General features: G+C 48.7%; 1 protein-coding gene across 2 annotated transcripts in view; it reads right to left on the minus strand.

Moving 5' to 3' along the window:
- INPP5F (inositol polyphosphate-5-phosphatase F) overlaps positions 1-14831 on the minus strand; it is a 233470-nt gene extending 218639 nt beyond the window's left edge. For both annotated transcript variants that reach the window (XM_073684601.1, XM_073684600.1), the window contains exons 1-2: positions 14712-14831; positions 2986-3153 (exon numbers count right to left, since the gene is read on the minus strand). In XM_073684601.1, coding sequence (XP_073540702.1) covers positions 2986-3093 — 108 coding nt within the window. In that variant the 5' untranslated portion in view covers positions 3094-3153; positions 14712-14831. The remainder of the gene's footprint in view (positions 1-2985; positions 3154-14711) is intronic.
- Positions 14832-15092: the final 261 nt, after the last annotated feature.

Here is a 15092-nt window from a genome sequence, read left to right on the forward strand (position 1 = left end):
GATCTCAGCGTTCCCACAACACTCCACCATGGTGCAAAGCCCCTCTGATCTCAGCATTTCCACAACACTCTACTAAGGTACAAATCCCCTCTGATCTCAGCATTCCCACAACACTCTACTAAGGTACAAAGCCCCCCTGATCTCAGCATCCCCACAACACTCCACCATGGTAGAAAGTCCCCCTGATCACTGTGTCCCCACAACACTCCACCATGGTACAAAGCCACTCTGATCTCAGCATTCCCACAACACTCCACCATGGTACAAAGCCCCCCCTGATCTCATCGCTCCCACAACACTCCACCATGGTACAAAGCCCCCCTGATCACTGTGTCCCCACAACACTCCACCATGGTACAAAGCCACTCTGATCTCAGCATTCCCACAACACTCAACCATGGTACAAAGCCCCCCCTGATCTCATCGCTGCCACAACACTCCACCATGGTACAAAGCCCCCCTGATCTCAGCGTCCCCACAACACTGCACCATGGTACAAAGCCCCCCTGATCTGAGCGTTCCCACAACACTCCACCATGATACAAAGCCACCTCTGATCTCAGCGTTCCCACAACACTCCACCATGGTACAAAGCCCCCCTGATCCATGTGTTCCCACAACACTCCACCATGGTACAAAGCCCCTCTGATCTCGGCGTCCCCACAACACTCCACCATGGTACAAAGCCACCTCTGATCTCAGCGTTCCCACAACACTCCACTATGGTACAAAGTCCACCTGATCACTGTGTCCCCACAACACTCCACCATGGTACAAAGCCCCCCTGATCTCAGCATCCCCACAACACTCCACCATGGTACAAAGCCCCCCTGATCTCAGCATCCCCACAACACTCCACCATGGTACAAAGCCTCCTCTGATCTCAGCGTTCCCACAACACTCCACCATGGTACAAAGCCCCCCTGATCTCAGCGTTACCACAACACTCCACCATGGTACAAAGATCCCCCTGATCTCAGCTTCCCCACAACACTCCACCATGGTACAAAGCCCCTCTGATCTCAGCGTTCCCACAACACTCCACCATGGTACAAAGCCCCCCTGATCACTGTGTTCCTATAACACTCCACCATGGTACAAAGGGCCATGATCTCAGCATTCCCATAACACTTCACCATGGTACAAAGCCCCTCTGATCTCAGCGTCCCCACAATACTCCACTATGGTACAAAGTCCACCTGATCACAGTGTCCCCACAACACTCCACCATGGTGCAAAGCCCCTCTGATCTCAGCATTCCCACAACACTCTACTAAGGTACAAAGCCCCTCTGATCTCAGCATTCCCACAACACTCCACCATGGTACACAGCACCCCTGATCACTGTGTCGCCACAACACTCCACCATGGTACAAAGCCCCTCTGATCTCAGCGTTCCCACAACACTCCACCATGGTACAAAGCCCCCCCCCCCGATCTCAGATTCCCCACAACACTCCACCATGGTACAAAGTCCCCTGATCTCAGCGTCCCCACAACACTCCACCATGGTACAAAGCCTCTCTGATCTCAGCGTCTCCACAAAACTCCACCATGGTACAAAGCCCCCCGATCTCAGCGTCATCACAACACTCCACCATGGTACAAAGCGTCCTCTGATCTCAGCGTTCCCACAACACTCCAACATGGTACAAAGCCTCTCTGATCTCAGCGTTCCCACAACACTCCACCATGGTACAAAGCCTCCTCTGATATCAGCGCCTCCAAACACTCCAGCATGGTACAAAGCCTCCTCTGATCTCAGCGTTCCCACAACACTCCACCATGGTACAAAGCCCCCCGATCTCAGCGTCCCCACAACACTCCACCATGGTACAAAACCTCCTCTGATCTCAGCGTTCCCACAATACTCCACTATGGTACAAAGTCCACCTGATCACTGTGTCCCCGCAACACTCCACCATGGTGCAAAGCCTCTCTGATCTCAGCGTTCCCACAACACTACACCATGGTACAAAGCCTCCTCTGATATCAGCGTTCCCACAACACTTCACCATGGTACAAAGCCCCGCTGATCACTGTGTTGCCACAACACTCCACCATGGTACAAAGCCACCTCTGATCTCAGAGTTCCCACAACACTCCATCATGGTACAAAGCCCCCCTGATCACTGTGTTCCCAAAACACTCAACCATGGTACAAAGCCTCCTCTGATCTCAGCGCTCCCACAACACTCCACCATGGTACAAAGCCCCCCTTAACACTGTGTTCCCACAACACTCCACCATGGTACAAAGCCACCTCTGATCTCAGCGTTCCCACAACACTCCACCATGGTACAAAGCCCCTCTGATCTCAGCGTTCCCACAACACTCCACCATGGTACAAAGCCCCCCTGATCTCAGCGTTCCCACAACACTCCACCATGGTACAAAGTCCCCCTGATCTCAGCGGTCCCACAACACTCCACCATGGTACAAAGCCTCCTCTGATCTCAGCGTTCCCACAACACTCCACCATGGTACAAAGCCTCCTCTGATCTCAGCGTCCCCACAACACTCCACCATGGTACAAAGCCCCTCTGATCTCAGCGCTCCCACAACACTCCACCATGGTACAAAGCCCACTGATCTCAGCGTCCCCACAACACTCCACCATGGTACAAATCCTCCTCTGATCTCAGCGTTCCCACAACACTCCACCATGGTACAAAGCCTCCTCTGATCTCAGCGTTCCCACAACACTCCACCATGGTACAAAGCCTCCTCTGATCTCAGGGTTCCCACAACACTCCACCATGGTACAAAGCCTCCTCTGATCTCAGGGTTCCCACAACACTCCACCATGGTACAAAGCCCCCCTGATCACTGTGTTTCCACAAAACTCCACCATGGTACAAAGCCCCCCCTGATCTCAGCGTTCCCACAACACTTCACCATGGTACAAAGCTCCCCCTGATCTCAGCGTCCCCATAAACCACCATATACAAGACGAAGCCCCCTCTAAACATGGCAACCACTCACCCTCCTCCACAGCGGTTGATCCAGAACCTCGGTGGTGCTCTGCCGCTGCACAGAGTTGGTCAGGTTATATGTCCAGCTGTAGTAAAAGGAGTCCGAGTCCATAAACATCTTAAATAATTCTTCAAGTAAACGACGCTCAAGTCTCTCCTTCTCCTTATCGTCCTTACCCTAAAAGTAACCAACAAAGAGAAGGAAGTCAAAATATCAGATTCCCCCCAACAACAGAAAGGAGCAACAGGAGGAGGAGTCCTGACCACAGGAGCTTACACTCTATAGATACAGGAGGAGGAGGAGTCCTGACCACAGGAGCTTACACTCTATAGATACAGGAGGAGGAGGAGTCCTGACCACAGGAGCTTACACTCTATAGATACAGGAGGAGGAGGAGGAGTCCTGACCACAGGAGCTTACACTCTATAGATACAGGAGGAGGAGGAGCCCTGACCACAGGAGCTTACACTCTATAGATACAGGAGGAGGAGGAGTCCTGACCACAGGAGCTTACACTCTAAAGATACAGGAGGAGGAGGAGTGCTGACCACAGGAGCTTACACTCTATAGATACAGGAGGAGGAGGAGGAGTCCTGACCACAGGAGCTTACACTCTATAGATACAGGAGGAGGAGGAGTCCTGACCACAGGAGCTTACACTCTATAGATACAGGAGGAGGAGGAGTCCTGACCACAGGAGCTTACACTCTATAGATACAGGAGGAGGAGGAGGAGTCCTGACCACAGGAGCTTACACTCTATAGATACAGGAGGAGGAGGAGCCCTGACCACAGGAGCTTACACTCTATAGATACAGGAGGAGGAGGAGTCCTGATCACAGGAGATTACACTCTATAGATACAGGAGGAGGAGGAGGAGTCCTGACCACAGGAGCTTACACTCTATAGATACAGGAGGAAGAGGAGGAGTCCTGACCACAGGAGCTTACACTCTATAGATACAGGAGGAGGAGTCCTGACCACAGGAGCTTACACTCTATAGATACAGGAGGAGGAGGAGCCCTGACCACAGGAGCTTACACTCTATAGATACAGGAGGAGGAGGAGCCCTGACCACAGGAGCTTACACTCTATAGATACAGGAGGAGGAGGAGGAGTCCTGACCACAAGAGCTTACACTCTATATATACAGGAGGAGGAGGAGGAGTCCTGACCACAGGAGCTTACACTCTATAGATACAGGAGGAGGAGGAGTCCTGACCACAGGAGCTTACACTCTATAGATACAGGAGGAGGAGGAGGAGACCTGACCACAGGAGCTTACACTCTATAGATACAGGAGGAAGAGGAGTCCTGACCACAGGAGCTTACACTCTATAGATACAGGAGGAGGAGGAGGAGGAGGAGGAGTCCTGACCACAGGACCTTACACTCTATAGATACAGGAGGAGGAGGAGTCCTGACCACAGGAGCTTACACGCTATAGATACAGGAGGAGGAGGAGGAGTCCTGACCACAGGAGCTTACAATCTATAGATACAGGAGGAGGAGGAGCCCTGACCACAGGAGCTTACACTCTATAGATACAGGAGGAGGAGGAGTCCTGACCACAGGAGCTTACACTCTATAGATACAGGAGGAGGAGGAGCCCTGACCACAGGAGCTTACACTCTATAGATACAGGAGGAGGAGGAGCCCTGACCACAGGAGCTTACACTCTATAGATACAGGAGGAGGAGGAGTCCTGACCACAGGAGCTTACACTCTATAGATACAGGAGGAGGAGGAGTCCTGACCACAGGAGCTTACACTCTATAGATACAGGAGAAGGAGGAGTCCTGACCATAGGAGCTTACACTCTATAGATACAGGAAGAGGAGGAGGAGTCCTGACCACAGGAGCTTACACTCTATAGATACAGGAGGAGGAGGAGTCCTGACCACAGGAGCTTACACTCTATAGATACAGGAGGAGGAGGAGGAGTCCTGACCACAGGAGCTTACACTCTATACATACAGGAGGAGGAGGAGTCCTGACCACAGGAGCTTACACTCTATAGATACAGGAGGAGGAGGAGTCCTGACCACAGGAGATTACACTCTATAGATACAGGAGGAGGAGGAGGAGGAGGAGGAGGAGGAGGAGTCCTGACCACAGGAGCTTACACTCTATAGATACAGGAGGAGGAGGAGTCCTGACCACAGGAGCTTACACTCTATAGATACAGGAGGAGGAGGAGTCCTGACCACAGGAGCTTACACTCTATAGATACAGGAGGAGGAGGAGTCCTGACCACAGGAGCTTACACTCTATAGATACAGGAGGAGGAGGAGGAGTCCTGACCACAGGAGCTTACACTCTATACATACAGGAGGGGGAGGAGTCCTGACCACAGGAGCTTACACTCTATAGATACAGGAGGAGGAGGAGCCCTGACCACAGGAGCTTACACTCTATAGATACAGGAGGAGGAGGAGTCCTGACCACAGGAGCTTACACTCTATAGATACAGGAGGAGGAGGAGTCCTGACCACAGGAGCTTACACTCTATACATACAGGAGGGGGAGGAGTCCTGACCACAGGAGCTTACACTCTATATATACAGGAGGAAGAGGAGGAGTCCTGACCACAGGAGCTTACACTCTATATATACAGGAGGAGGAGTCCTGACCACAGGAGCTTACACTCTATAGATACAGGAGGAGGAGGAGGAGTCCTGACCACAGGAGCTTACACTCTATAGATACAGGAGGAGGAGGAGGAGTCCTGACCACAGGAGCTTACACTCTATAGATACAGGAGGAGGAGGAGGAGTCCTGACCACAGGAGCTTACACTCTATAGATACAGGAGGAGGAGGAGGAGTCCTGACCACAGGAGCTTACACTCTATAGATACAGGAGGAGGAGGAGGAGTCCTGACCACAGGAGCTTACACTCTATAGATACAGGAGGAGGAGGAGGAGTCCTGACCACAGGAGCTTACACTCTATAGATACAGGAGGAGGAGGAGGAGTCCTGACCACAGGAGCTTACACTCTATAGATACAGGAGGAGGAGGAGGAGTCCTGACCACAGGAGCTTACACTCTATAGATACAGGAGGGGGAGGAGTCCTGACCACAGGAGCTTACACTCTATAGATACAGGAGGAGGAGGAGTCCTGACCACAGGAGCTAACACTCTATAGATACAGGAGGAGGAGGAGTCCTGACCACAGGAGCTTACACTCTATAGATACAGGAGGAGGAGGAGGAGGAGTCCTGACCACAGGAGCTTACACTCTATAGATACAGGAGGGGGAGGAGGAGTCCTGACCACAGGAGCTTACACTCTATAGATACAGGAGGAGGAGGAGTCCTGACCACAGGAGCTTACACTCTATAGATACAGGAGGAGGAGGAGTCCTGACCACAGGAGCTTACACTCTATAGATACAGGAGGAGGAGGAGTCCTGACCACAGGAGCTTACACTCTATAGATACAGGAGGAGGAGGAGTGCTGACCACAGGAGCTTACACTCTATAGATACAGGAGGAGGAGGAGGAGTCCTGACCACAGGAGCTTACACTCTATAGATACAGGAGGAGGAGTCCTGACCATAGGAAATTACACTCTATAGATACAGAAGATAGGGGATACATGGCATTAGTGTGTACTGTGTGACATGCAGAAGTAGTGCTGTTGCTTTAAAAGCATTCAGTAACAATTAGAAGTAACACAAGCACATGAGACAGGAAGTGTTGTGCTCCAGAAGTATCCAGCAACTAGTGGGGTTAATACCATCACAGGAGAAGGGAAGTGTTTTAGCAGAGCCCCAGGGGGATTGTGGGGAAGTTGTTTACTGTCAGGCTGGAGCCAAAGAGAAAGGTGGTGTGTGTGTTCTGCATCTGACAGAAGCGCCCCTGCAAGTGAAAAGGATTCAAGTCAGGAGTGAAGCTAAGCACAGGTCAGGTAGAGCGCCTGAACTAGCAGTGCAGAGTATTGTCAGGCAGAAAGGTAAGGACTGGAAGAAATGGTGTCACAGGGATTATCTCCCTCAGCAACCCCCCCCCTCCTCCATCTTACTATGCTGTATAGAATGCTGTGTTCATTAATGTGCCTTTGCATTAGAACTGTGCTGTCTTGTACTACTGGGAAGACTGTGAACTGCTGTGCTGCTAAGGAAACTGTACTGTTTGTCACTTGGGCCTGTTGCTCATAAGACTTAACTTGCACTGACTGTGCGGCTTCTTATTAAATGCTACTGTTCTACCGTTTATGAGGACTCTTGTCAAGTGTGTCTGGTCAGCAAGTGAAACAACCTATGTGTCTGTGCCTGAGGGTCAATACCCCTGTGTGCTTGAGAGAAGCTGCAGCCTATGGTCGCCCTGAGTAACGGTTCCCCCAGGATTCCAAACAATTCATGAAACCCGTCTCGCCCCTATCTGAATCAAGCAGCATGCGTGTAACATTGGTGGCCTGTACGGGGAACCCTGAGCAGGAATTAGCGTGTAGAGGGAGAAGAGGAAAGGTATCTGGAAATACACAGCAGCAGAGCACCTCAACTCAACTCTGCTACACCAGTTAAAGGGGACCAGCCCTAAAGAAAACTCACTAGCAGCAATGGATGTGGAAATACAAATGGACAGAATTAGTGAGATGCTTCTTCAGCTAACCTGTGAAGAATTGATAACAGTAGCAGAACATATAAAGATGTCAGAAGAGCAGATTTCTAAAGCACACAACCACAGGCAACTGTTAGCTGCCATTAATGCAAAAATGGATGAGCTGGGGGAGAAAGAAGCTGAAGATGTCATGGGGACGTTCCTCCAGGAACTAACACAGTTGCTAACCAGGTTGAAGTTGGAGGATGGAGGTGCGGACCCAATTACCAAAAGCGGGAATCTCCGTCCACAGACTGAACTACAGGAATTGAAAGAACAATTCAAAGCCCTAACAACAGCCCTGCAAGAATCAACCAAAACCTCTGAATGAGTGACAGACTCAGACAGGACCTTTAACCTGCTCAGGTTAGATAAGTCAGGGAGACAGTCCTCTCTAACACCACAAATCACCATAAGAAAATAATTCAAGATCCTGGGACAGACTGAAGAGTGTGAACAGAAAGAGAAATGGTCTTATATGAACTTGTTGCACCAGATCAATGCAGGCTTACAGAAAGGTTACCAGCCAGATGAGATCGTTGAGGGGGTGGTGAAAGCGATCAGCCCAGGACTGAACCTCCGTAGTATGCTAGAAATGAAGAGTCAATTCACCATGCAACAGCTGAAGATGATTTTAAAAGGGCACTATAAAGAGGAGAGTACTTCAGAATTGTTCCACCGACTCATTAACCTCTCACAGAAAAATAATGAATCACCCCAAAGTTTCTTGTTCAGAGCAATTGAACTGAAGGATAGACTGTTGTTTGCATCCAGAGATGTAGAAGCAGAAGAGAAGTTTGATGTCGGACTAGTCCAGAAGAAGTTCTTGAGACCATTGGGAACGGGGTTAATCAGCAAAGACATCAAGTTGCCGCTGAAACAGAACCTAGAAGATCCTGGCATTCTGGACGAAGTCCTAATTGAAAAAAATAATGAGGCAGCTAGTTTGGAATCAGAGAGCGAACAGAAGTTAAAGAAAGGCTCTGCTCCTAAAATCACCAAAATTAGTCTGAAGATCATCATGGAGACCCTCCAGTGCCACCTCCGAGAGGGAACCTTAAATCACCAACAAAAGAGAGGACCGCCAGCGCTGACTGGGAGGAAGTAATAGGAGAACTGCGAGCAGAGTTGATTGAGGTGAAAAAGTTGATTCGTTCCAGGCCAGAACCGGTATCCCTCAGACCCAGGAGTGGGCTCCAAAACAGAAGATACCCGGCTTGTGAAGCGTTTCGTTCTTCAAATCAGAGCACGGTGTGTGTCCACTGTCTAAGATGTGGTGAGGAAGGACATTATGCCAAGGAATGCCAATGGTCATGGTCGTTTGGGTTAAAAAGACAGGAAGTTGCCAGTGCGGGGGGACTGGTAACCGCGACACGGAGGAGGCCCCAGAAGCAAATCAAATTCTCACCATACCCCAGAACGGCGCATGAGGTAAAACGGCTGCATCAGTACTATCCCCAAGTGTATTCCCATCTACAACAGCTGCAAGAGAGACAGGGACATCAGTTACTTAATGCCCAGTGCGGAGGGCAAACAATGTTCTCCTGGGAGGAGGATTCCTCGGTCAGTAAAGATAGCCTCATCAGCCTAATCGGTGAAAGGTGCTTTATACAGTGCCAGCTAGATGGACTTCTGGTAAAAGTACTGTGGGACACAGGAGCCCAAGCGAGCCTTTTCAATGAAGAATGGAGAAGGCGCTACCTGAAACAAACTTGCCTTCGGTCACTAAAAGAACTCTTGGGACCAGTGGAACTCCACGGCAAAGCCGTCAACCAGACCAAAATCCCTTTCATAGGCTGGGTGGAAGTGACTTTTTAACTCAGGGCCATGAAGAACAGCAACACCATTGAGCTTTTGGTAGCTTTTCTCGTGACCAGTGATCAGAACGTGGCAGAGGATCCTATCCTGGGTTATAATGTAATCTGTGAGGTCATTATGAAACACAAGACAGGGGCATTGGTGGTGGATGCAATCGCCACATCGCTAGCCAAACCCAACACCGTGGCGGAAAACATGATTCAGAGAGTAAAGAAAGCACAGAATACAATGGACCTAAAAGAAGTCAAGGTAGGCTGGCGCCCAACCATCATCCCTGCAAACCAAATGGTGGGGATGAGGTGTGGAGTCCGGGTAGAACCAGGAAGAAAAGTCCAGAAAAGACTGTTCATGCCAAAAGACTCCTCAGAACTTCCGGAAGGCCTAGTTCAAGGTGAGACTGTGCTTACAATTCCTACTGGTGGGTTTGCTCGAGTGACAGGAACGGTAATGAATACTACAAAACACGAAATTAGACTGGATCCAAAGACTATGTTAGGTCACATTGAACCTGTTAAAACGGTATATCCAGCCAGTGTGAGACCAGCCCAGGGGTCTACCGTGAATTCAGTCTCCCCACCAAGGAACAGGAGTTGCCCAGGGGAGGAAATTGCACAACCCACCTCAGAGTCCTGGGATCCCCTGGTACCCCTGGAACACTTGTGTGCTGAAGATCGAGCGGTAGCAAAACAGATGCTGAGAGAAGAGTGTCATGCGTTCTCCAAAGATGACTCTCATATAGGCTGTATCCCATTGTTGCAGTTGAAAATCAATTTGAAAGACACGACCCCAGTAACCAGAAGTTACATGTCTGTGCCGAAACCATTACACCATGAAGTGAAAGAGTATTTACAAGATCTAATCAACAGAGGTTGGGTCCAAAAGTTAAAGTCGTCTTATTCCTCTCTTATTGTCTGTGTTAGGATGAAGGACGGTATGTTGAGACTCTGCTGTGATTACCGGGAACTAACCGAAAGTCAGTACCTGATCAGCACCTGATACCAAAGAACCAAGATATGCTGGATAACCTATCAGGAAGTATCTGGTTCTCTGACCTCGATCAGGGTAAAATATACCATCAAGGGTTTGTTGAAGAGTCCAGTAGACCCTTGACAGCATTCATCACACTGTGGGGATTATATGAGTGGATCCGCATACCATTTGAGCTCAGTTCAGCTCCAGCAGAATTCCAGAAGAGCATGGAGACATGATTAGAAGGATTGAGGGATGATTTCTGCCTTGGATGACAATGTGGTACACAGCAAAACCTTCTGGGAGCATGCTGAACATGTGAGGACCGTATTACAACGGTATCAACAACACGGAGTTAAGATGACCCCAAAGAAGTGTGAACTGTTCAAAAGACAAGTCCGATTTCTAGGGAAAATTGTGTCCGGAGAAGGATATACCATGGACCCAGCAGAAATCGCTCCGGTACTGGCCTTAAAAGACAAGCGTCCCTCTACCGTCGGGGAGTTGAGGCAGATATTTGGATTCCTCTTCTACTCTTGGGGGGGACAACAGGGACAACAACACCCACAGAGAAAAAGAAGAACGTGGGTAGGACCGGGCTTAAAAGAAACAACGCCGTTTCGTCCGAACAGCCAATTTTCTGGACAGCAGACCACCAAGGGGCATTGGAAAAAAACCACCCATCTTGGGATATCCTGATTTCAATCTACCATTTGTTCTTCATTGTGACGCTTCTCAAGTTGGACTGGGAGCTGCCCTGTATCAGCATCAAGATGGAAAATTGAGGGTCATTGGTTACAGTTCTAGAACGTTGACAGACGCCGAAAAGAATTACCATCTACTTTCCGGAAAATTGGAGATCATGGCACTGAAATGGGCTATCTGTGAACGATTTAGAGATAATACAGCAAAGAGTTTGAGGCATACACTGACAACAACCCTTTGACCTATGTCCTTACTACAGCCAAACTTAATTCAACAGGTCATAGATGAGTCGCTGAACTAGCCGACTTCAAATTTCAGCATCAAGTACAGGCCAGGAAAATGCAATGTGGATGCTGACGGATTGTCAACAATGCCACTAGAGCCTGAGGAGTTCATGCAAGAATGCTCGGAGGAAGTCAGCCTGGAAGCAATTGAGAGCACTACCCAAGCAGTACAAGCTTACCAGGAGGAAGACACACCATTGTGGTGTCTGTTGACGGAAACCACCATAAGAGCGAGAGAACAAGATCACCCTCGGTCTATTCAACAAGTACCAAAAGGGAAAATCCGTAGAGCACAACGGGAAGATTATATAATTGATAGAATACTACTTTATGTGGACCAAAATCGGTTTCCAAGTAAACGAGTGAGAGACAGTGAGTGACCAGCAGTATCTGTTTTAATTAAAAAGAATGGACGAAGCTCTACCTCCGTGAAGAAGGTATCCTGTATCGTAAAGGAGGACAAAACCGGCAGTTGGTACTACCCAGAGTTTTCCGTAGGTTGGTCTTCAAAGAACTCCATGAAAACATGGGACACCTGGGAGTGGAAAGGACAACCAACTTGATCTGTGAATGTTTCTTCTGGCCGTACATGCAGAGAGATATTGAGAGGTACGTGACCAGGGAGTGTGGGTGTCTGAAAGATAAACATCCCAACATATCAACCCGGGCACCTATGGGCAACATCCAAACTATGTATCCGTTGGAGATGGTCTCAATAGACTTTCTACATCTCGAGACGTGAAAGGGATGTTTCGAATACATCTTGGTGGTGATGGACCATTTCACTCGATTTGCTCAAGCATATACCACCACTAATAAATCGGGTCGAACAGCGGCAGAGAAGATCTTTCATGATTTTGCTTTGAGGTTTGGGTTCACTACGAGGTTACACCACGACCAAGGAAGAGAATTTGAGAACCAGCTCTTTGCCAAGCTGGGAAAGTACTGTAGAATTCAGAGATCCCACACAATGCCCTACCACCCAGAGGGTAATAGACAAGTGGAACGTTTTAACCGGACATTATTGTCGATGTTGCGCACTTTAACAGCTGACGAGAAGAAACACTGGAAGAGTTCCCTGTCAAAAGTGGTACATGCCTATAACTGTACAAAGAGCGATGCAACGGGTTACTCACCCTTCTTCCTATTGTATGGACGATCGCCAAGACTGACAATCGACATCATGTTCGATACTCCGGTGTCCGAGACTTACAGAATGTATCCGGAGTACGTTCGGAAATGGAAAGAACGGATGGCAGAGGCATACAACATAGCGTCCAAAGTGGTTACGCAAGGACAGAGCAAAAGAAAGGAGTACTATGATCTAAATTGTTATAGAGCAGAATTGGCGCCGGGAAGACTGGTGCTATTCAAGAACGTACGTGAGAAAGGTGGTCCAGGAAAACTTCGTTCGTACTGGGAAGACAAGGTGTATGTAGTCGTGAGGAGGAAAGCTGATGACAGTCCAGTGTATGAAATCCGATTGGGAACGGGAGACAAGAAAACCAGAATAGTCCATTGGAATTTACTACTACCCTGTGAATATCTCCCACCACAACAAGACTTCCCAGAAGTAGACTGACATCGTCCGAGATTGACTAAGGGACCACCACAGACTGAAGTTCCGGAGGTGAATAGTGACCTTAAAAGTTCCGATGGAGAATAACACACCGTTGTATTTCTCGGACCGGCAAGGAGAGGGATGAACCATCCTCAGGAGAGTGAACTAAGTCCTGAGGCTCCAGAGTTCGTACCACGGAGTACAGATGAAGTACGAATCAGATCTGATGATAGAACACCGGCCCCTGAAGAGACCGATTGACAATCAGGAGGAGCGGAATTACCAGACCATATGGAAACAAGCAACTCAGGAGAAGTACAGGAACTTACAGAGGCAGCTCCAAGAGCATGTGAGTAAGCATGGGAAATGAGCACGGCGGAAGAAACTCCTGTGACCGAAGAACCCGTGGTATCTGAGGAACAACCCACCAGGAGGATGTCGACTCGAGAAGCGAGGAGGCCCGTGATGCTCACGTATGAGACACTTGGTGAACCGAGTCAAGTGCCAAGGACTATCAACTGGAAACCGGTATTTCTGCCTGCGGACCAGGTAAGCCCACTTGAGTGGTATTCACCACCGAGAGGCAGTATGGAAGATGCTGCCTACGGGAAAGACTTGTTTTCATGCTTTGATTTTCCTTAAAAGGCTTTGTAGAAGCAAAGAACTGTTAAAGCCTAGAGAGAGAGAGCTGGTTGAAGACGTAGGAAAAGCTCCAGCTGAAGAGATGCTGATTGTTTTAATTGTGTTAATTGTATATTTCTTGCAGGCATCCTACAAGAAATAGGGAGTAAGAACAGGTTATCAATGTTTATAAATTTTATGCCAATTTGACAATGTCCATTTGTATATAAAGCTATCCAACTTTCACAACTGTCTCAGAATTGGTCAGATTGACCAATTTCGACAAATGTTGAGGACGACATTCAAAAAGGAGGGAAGAGTGTGACATGCTGAAGTAGTGCTGTTGCAGAGTGTGACATGCAGAAGTAGTGCTGTTGCTTTAAAAGCATTCTGCAACTATTAGAAGTAACATAAGCACAGGAGACAGGAAGTGTTGTGCTCCAGAAGGATCCAGCAACTAGAGGAGTTAACACAGTCACAGGAGAAAGGAAGTGTTTTAACAGAGCCCCAGGAATATTGTGGGGAAGTTCTTTACTGTCTGGCTGGAGCCGAAGAGAAAGGTGGTATGTTTATTCTGTATCTCACAGAAGCACCCCTGCAAGTCAGGAGTCAAGCTAAGCACAAGTCAGGTAGAGTTCCTGAACTAGCAGTGCAGAGTATTGTCAAGCAGAAAGATAAGGACTGGAAGAAATGGTGTCACAGGGATCATCTCCCTTATGCTGCGTTTATTCATGTACCGTTGCATTAGAACTGTGCTGTCCTGTACTACTGGGAAGACTGTGAACTGCTGTGCTGTTAAGGAAACTGTACTGTTTGTCACTGGAGCCTGTTGCTCATAAGATTTAACTTGCACTGGCTGTGCAGCTTTTTATTAAATGCTACTGTTCTACCGTTCATGAGGACTCTTGTCAAGTGTGTCTGGTCAGCAAGTGAAACAACCTACGCGTCTGTGCCTAAGGGTCAATATCCCAGTGTGCCTGAGAGAAGCTGCAGCACATGGTCTATGGTCACCCTAATTAATAGTTCCCCCAGGTTTCTAAAGAATTCATGTAACCTGTCTCGCCCCTATCTAAACCTAGCGGCATGTGTGTAACAACTGGCTATAGTGTCCGGCTCGTCCCATCCACAATATGTCAGATGGTGGGATTTACAGGTAGGGGGATGGCATCTTACCTTCTTTTTATTGGGAACAGACACATTGGATTTTATCTGTGTCAGAGTCTTGAGGAACTTTGAGTCATCAGGAGACTGTGTGATCTTCTCCGGTTTGTTGATGCCAAAATGGTGTTTCTTACAGAGCTAAGAAATAAGAGGAAGCGGTGAGAATGGCTGCTCAATAGCTGGAGAGAAGGTGAACATCAGGCCCTGCAGCAGCCCCGCGCCCCATCTACTGCACTCTGCTCCTACCACAGCCATACATCTATAGAGGGAACAGGGGTGAGTCGAGCAGCGCAGGGATAACCCGATATAACTCCGCTAATCCTCAGTGTATTACTGATGGCAAATCCCAAGCTGGCAGAGGAGGAAGATCAAGAGTGAAACTCAAGGAAAATC

Source organism: Phyllobates terribilis, unplaced genomic scaffold, assembly GCF_046119375.1.
Source record: "Phyllobates terribilis strain yellow unplaced genomic scaffold, ASM4611937v1 Scaffold_5__5_contigs__length_657084704, whole genome shotgun sequence".
Lineage (NCBI taxonomy): Eukaryota > Metazoa > Chordata > Amphibia > Anura > Dendrobatidae > Phyllobates > Phyllobates terribilis.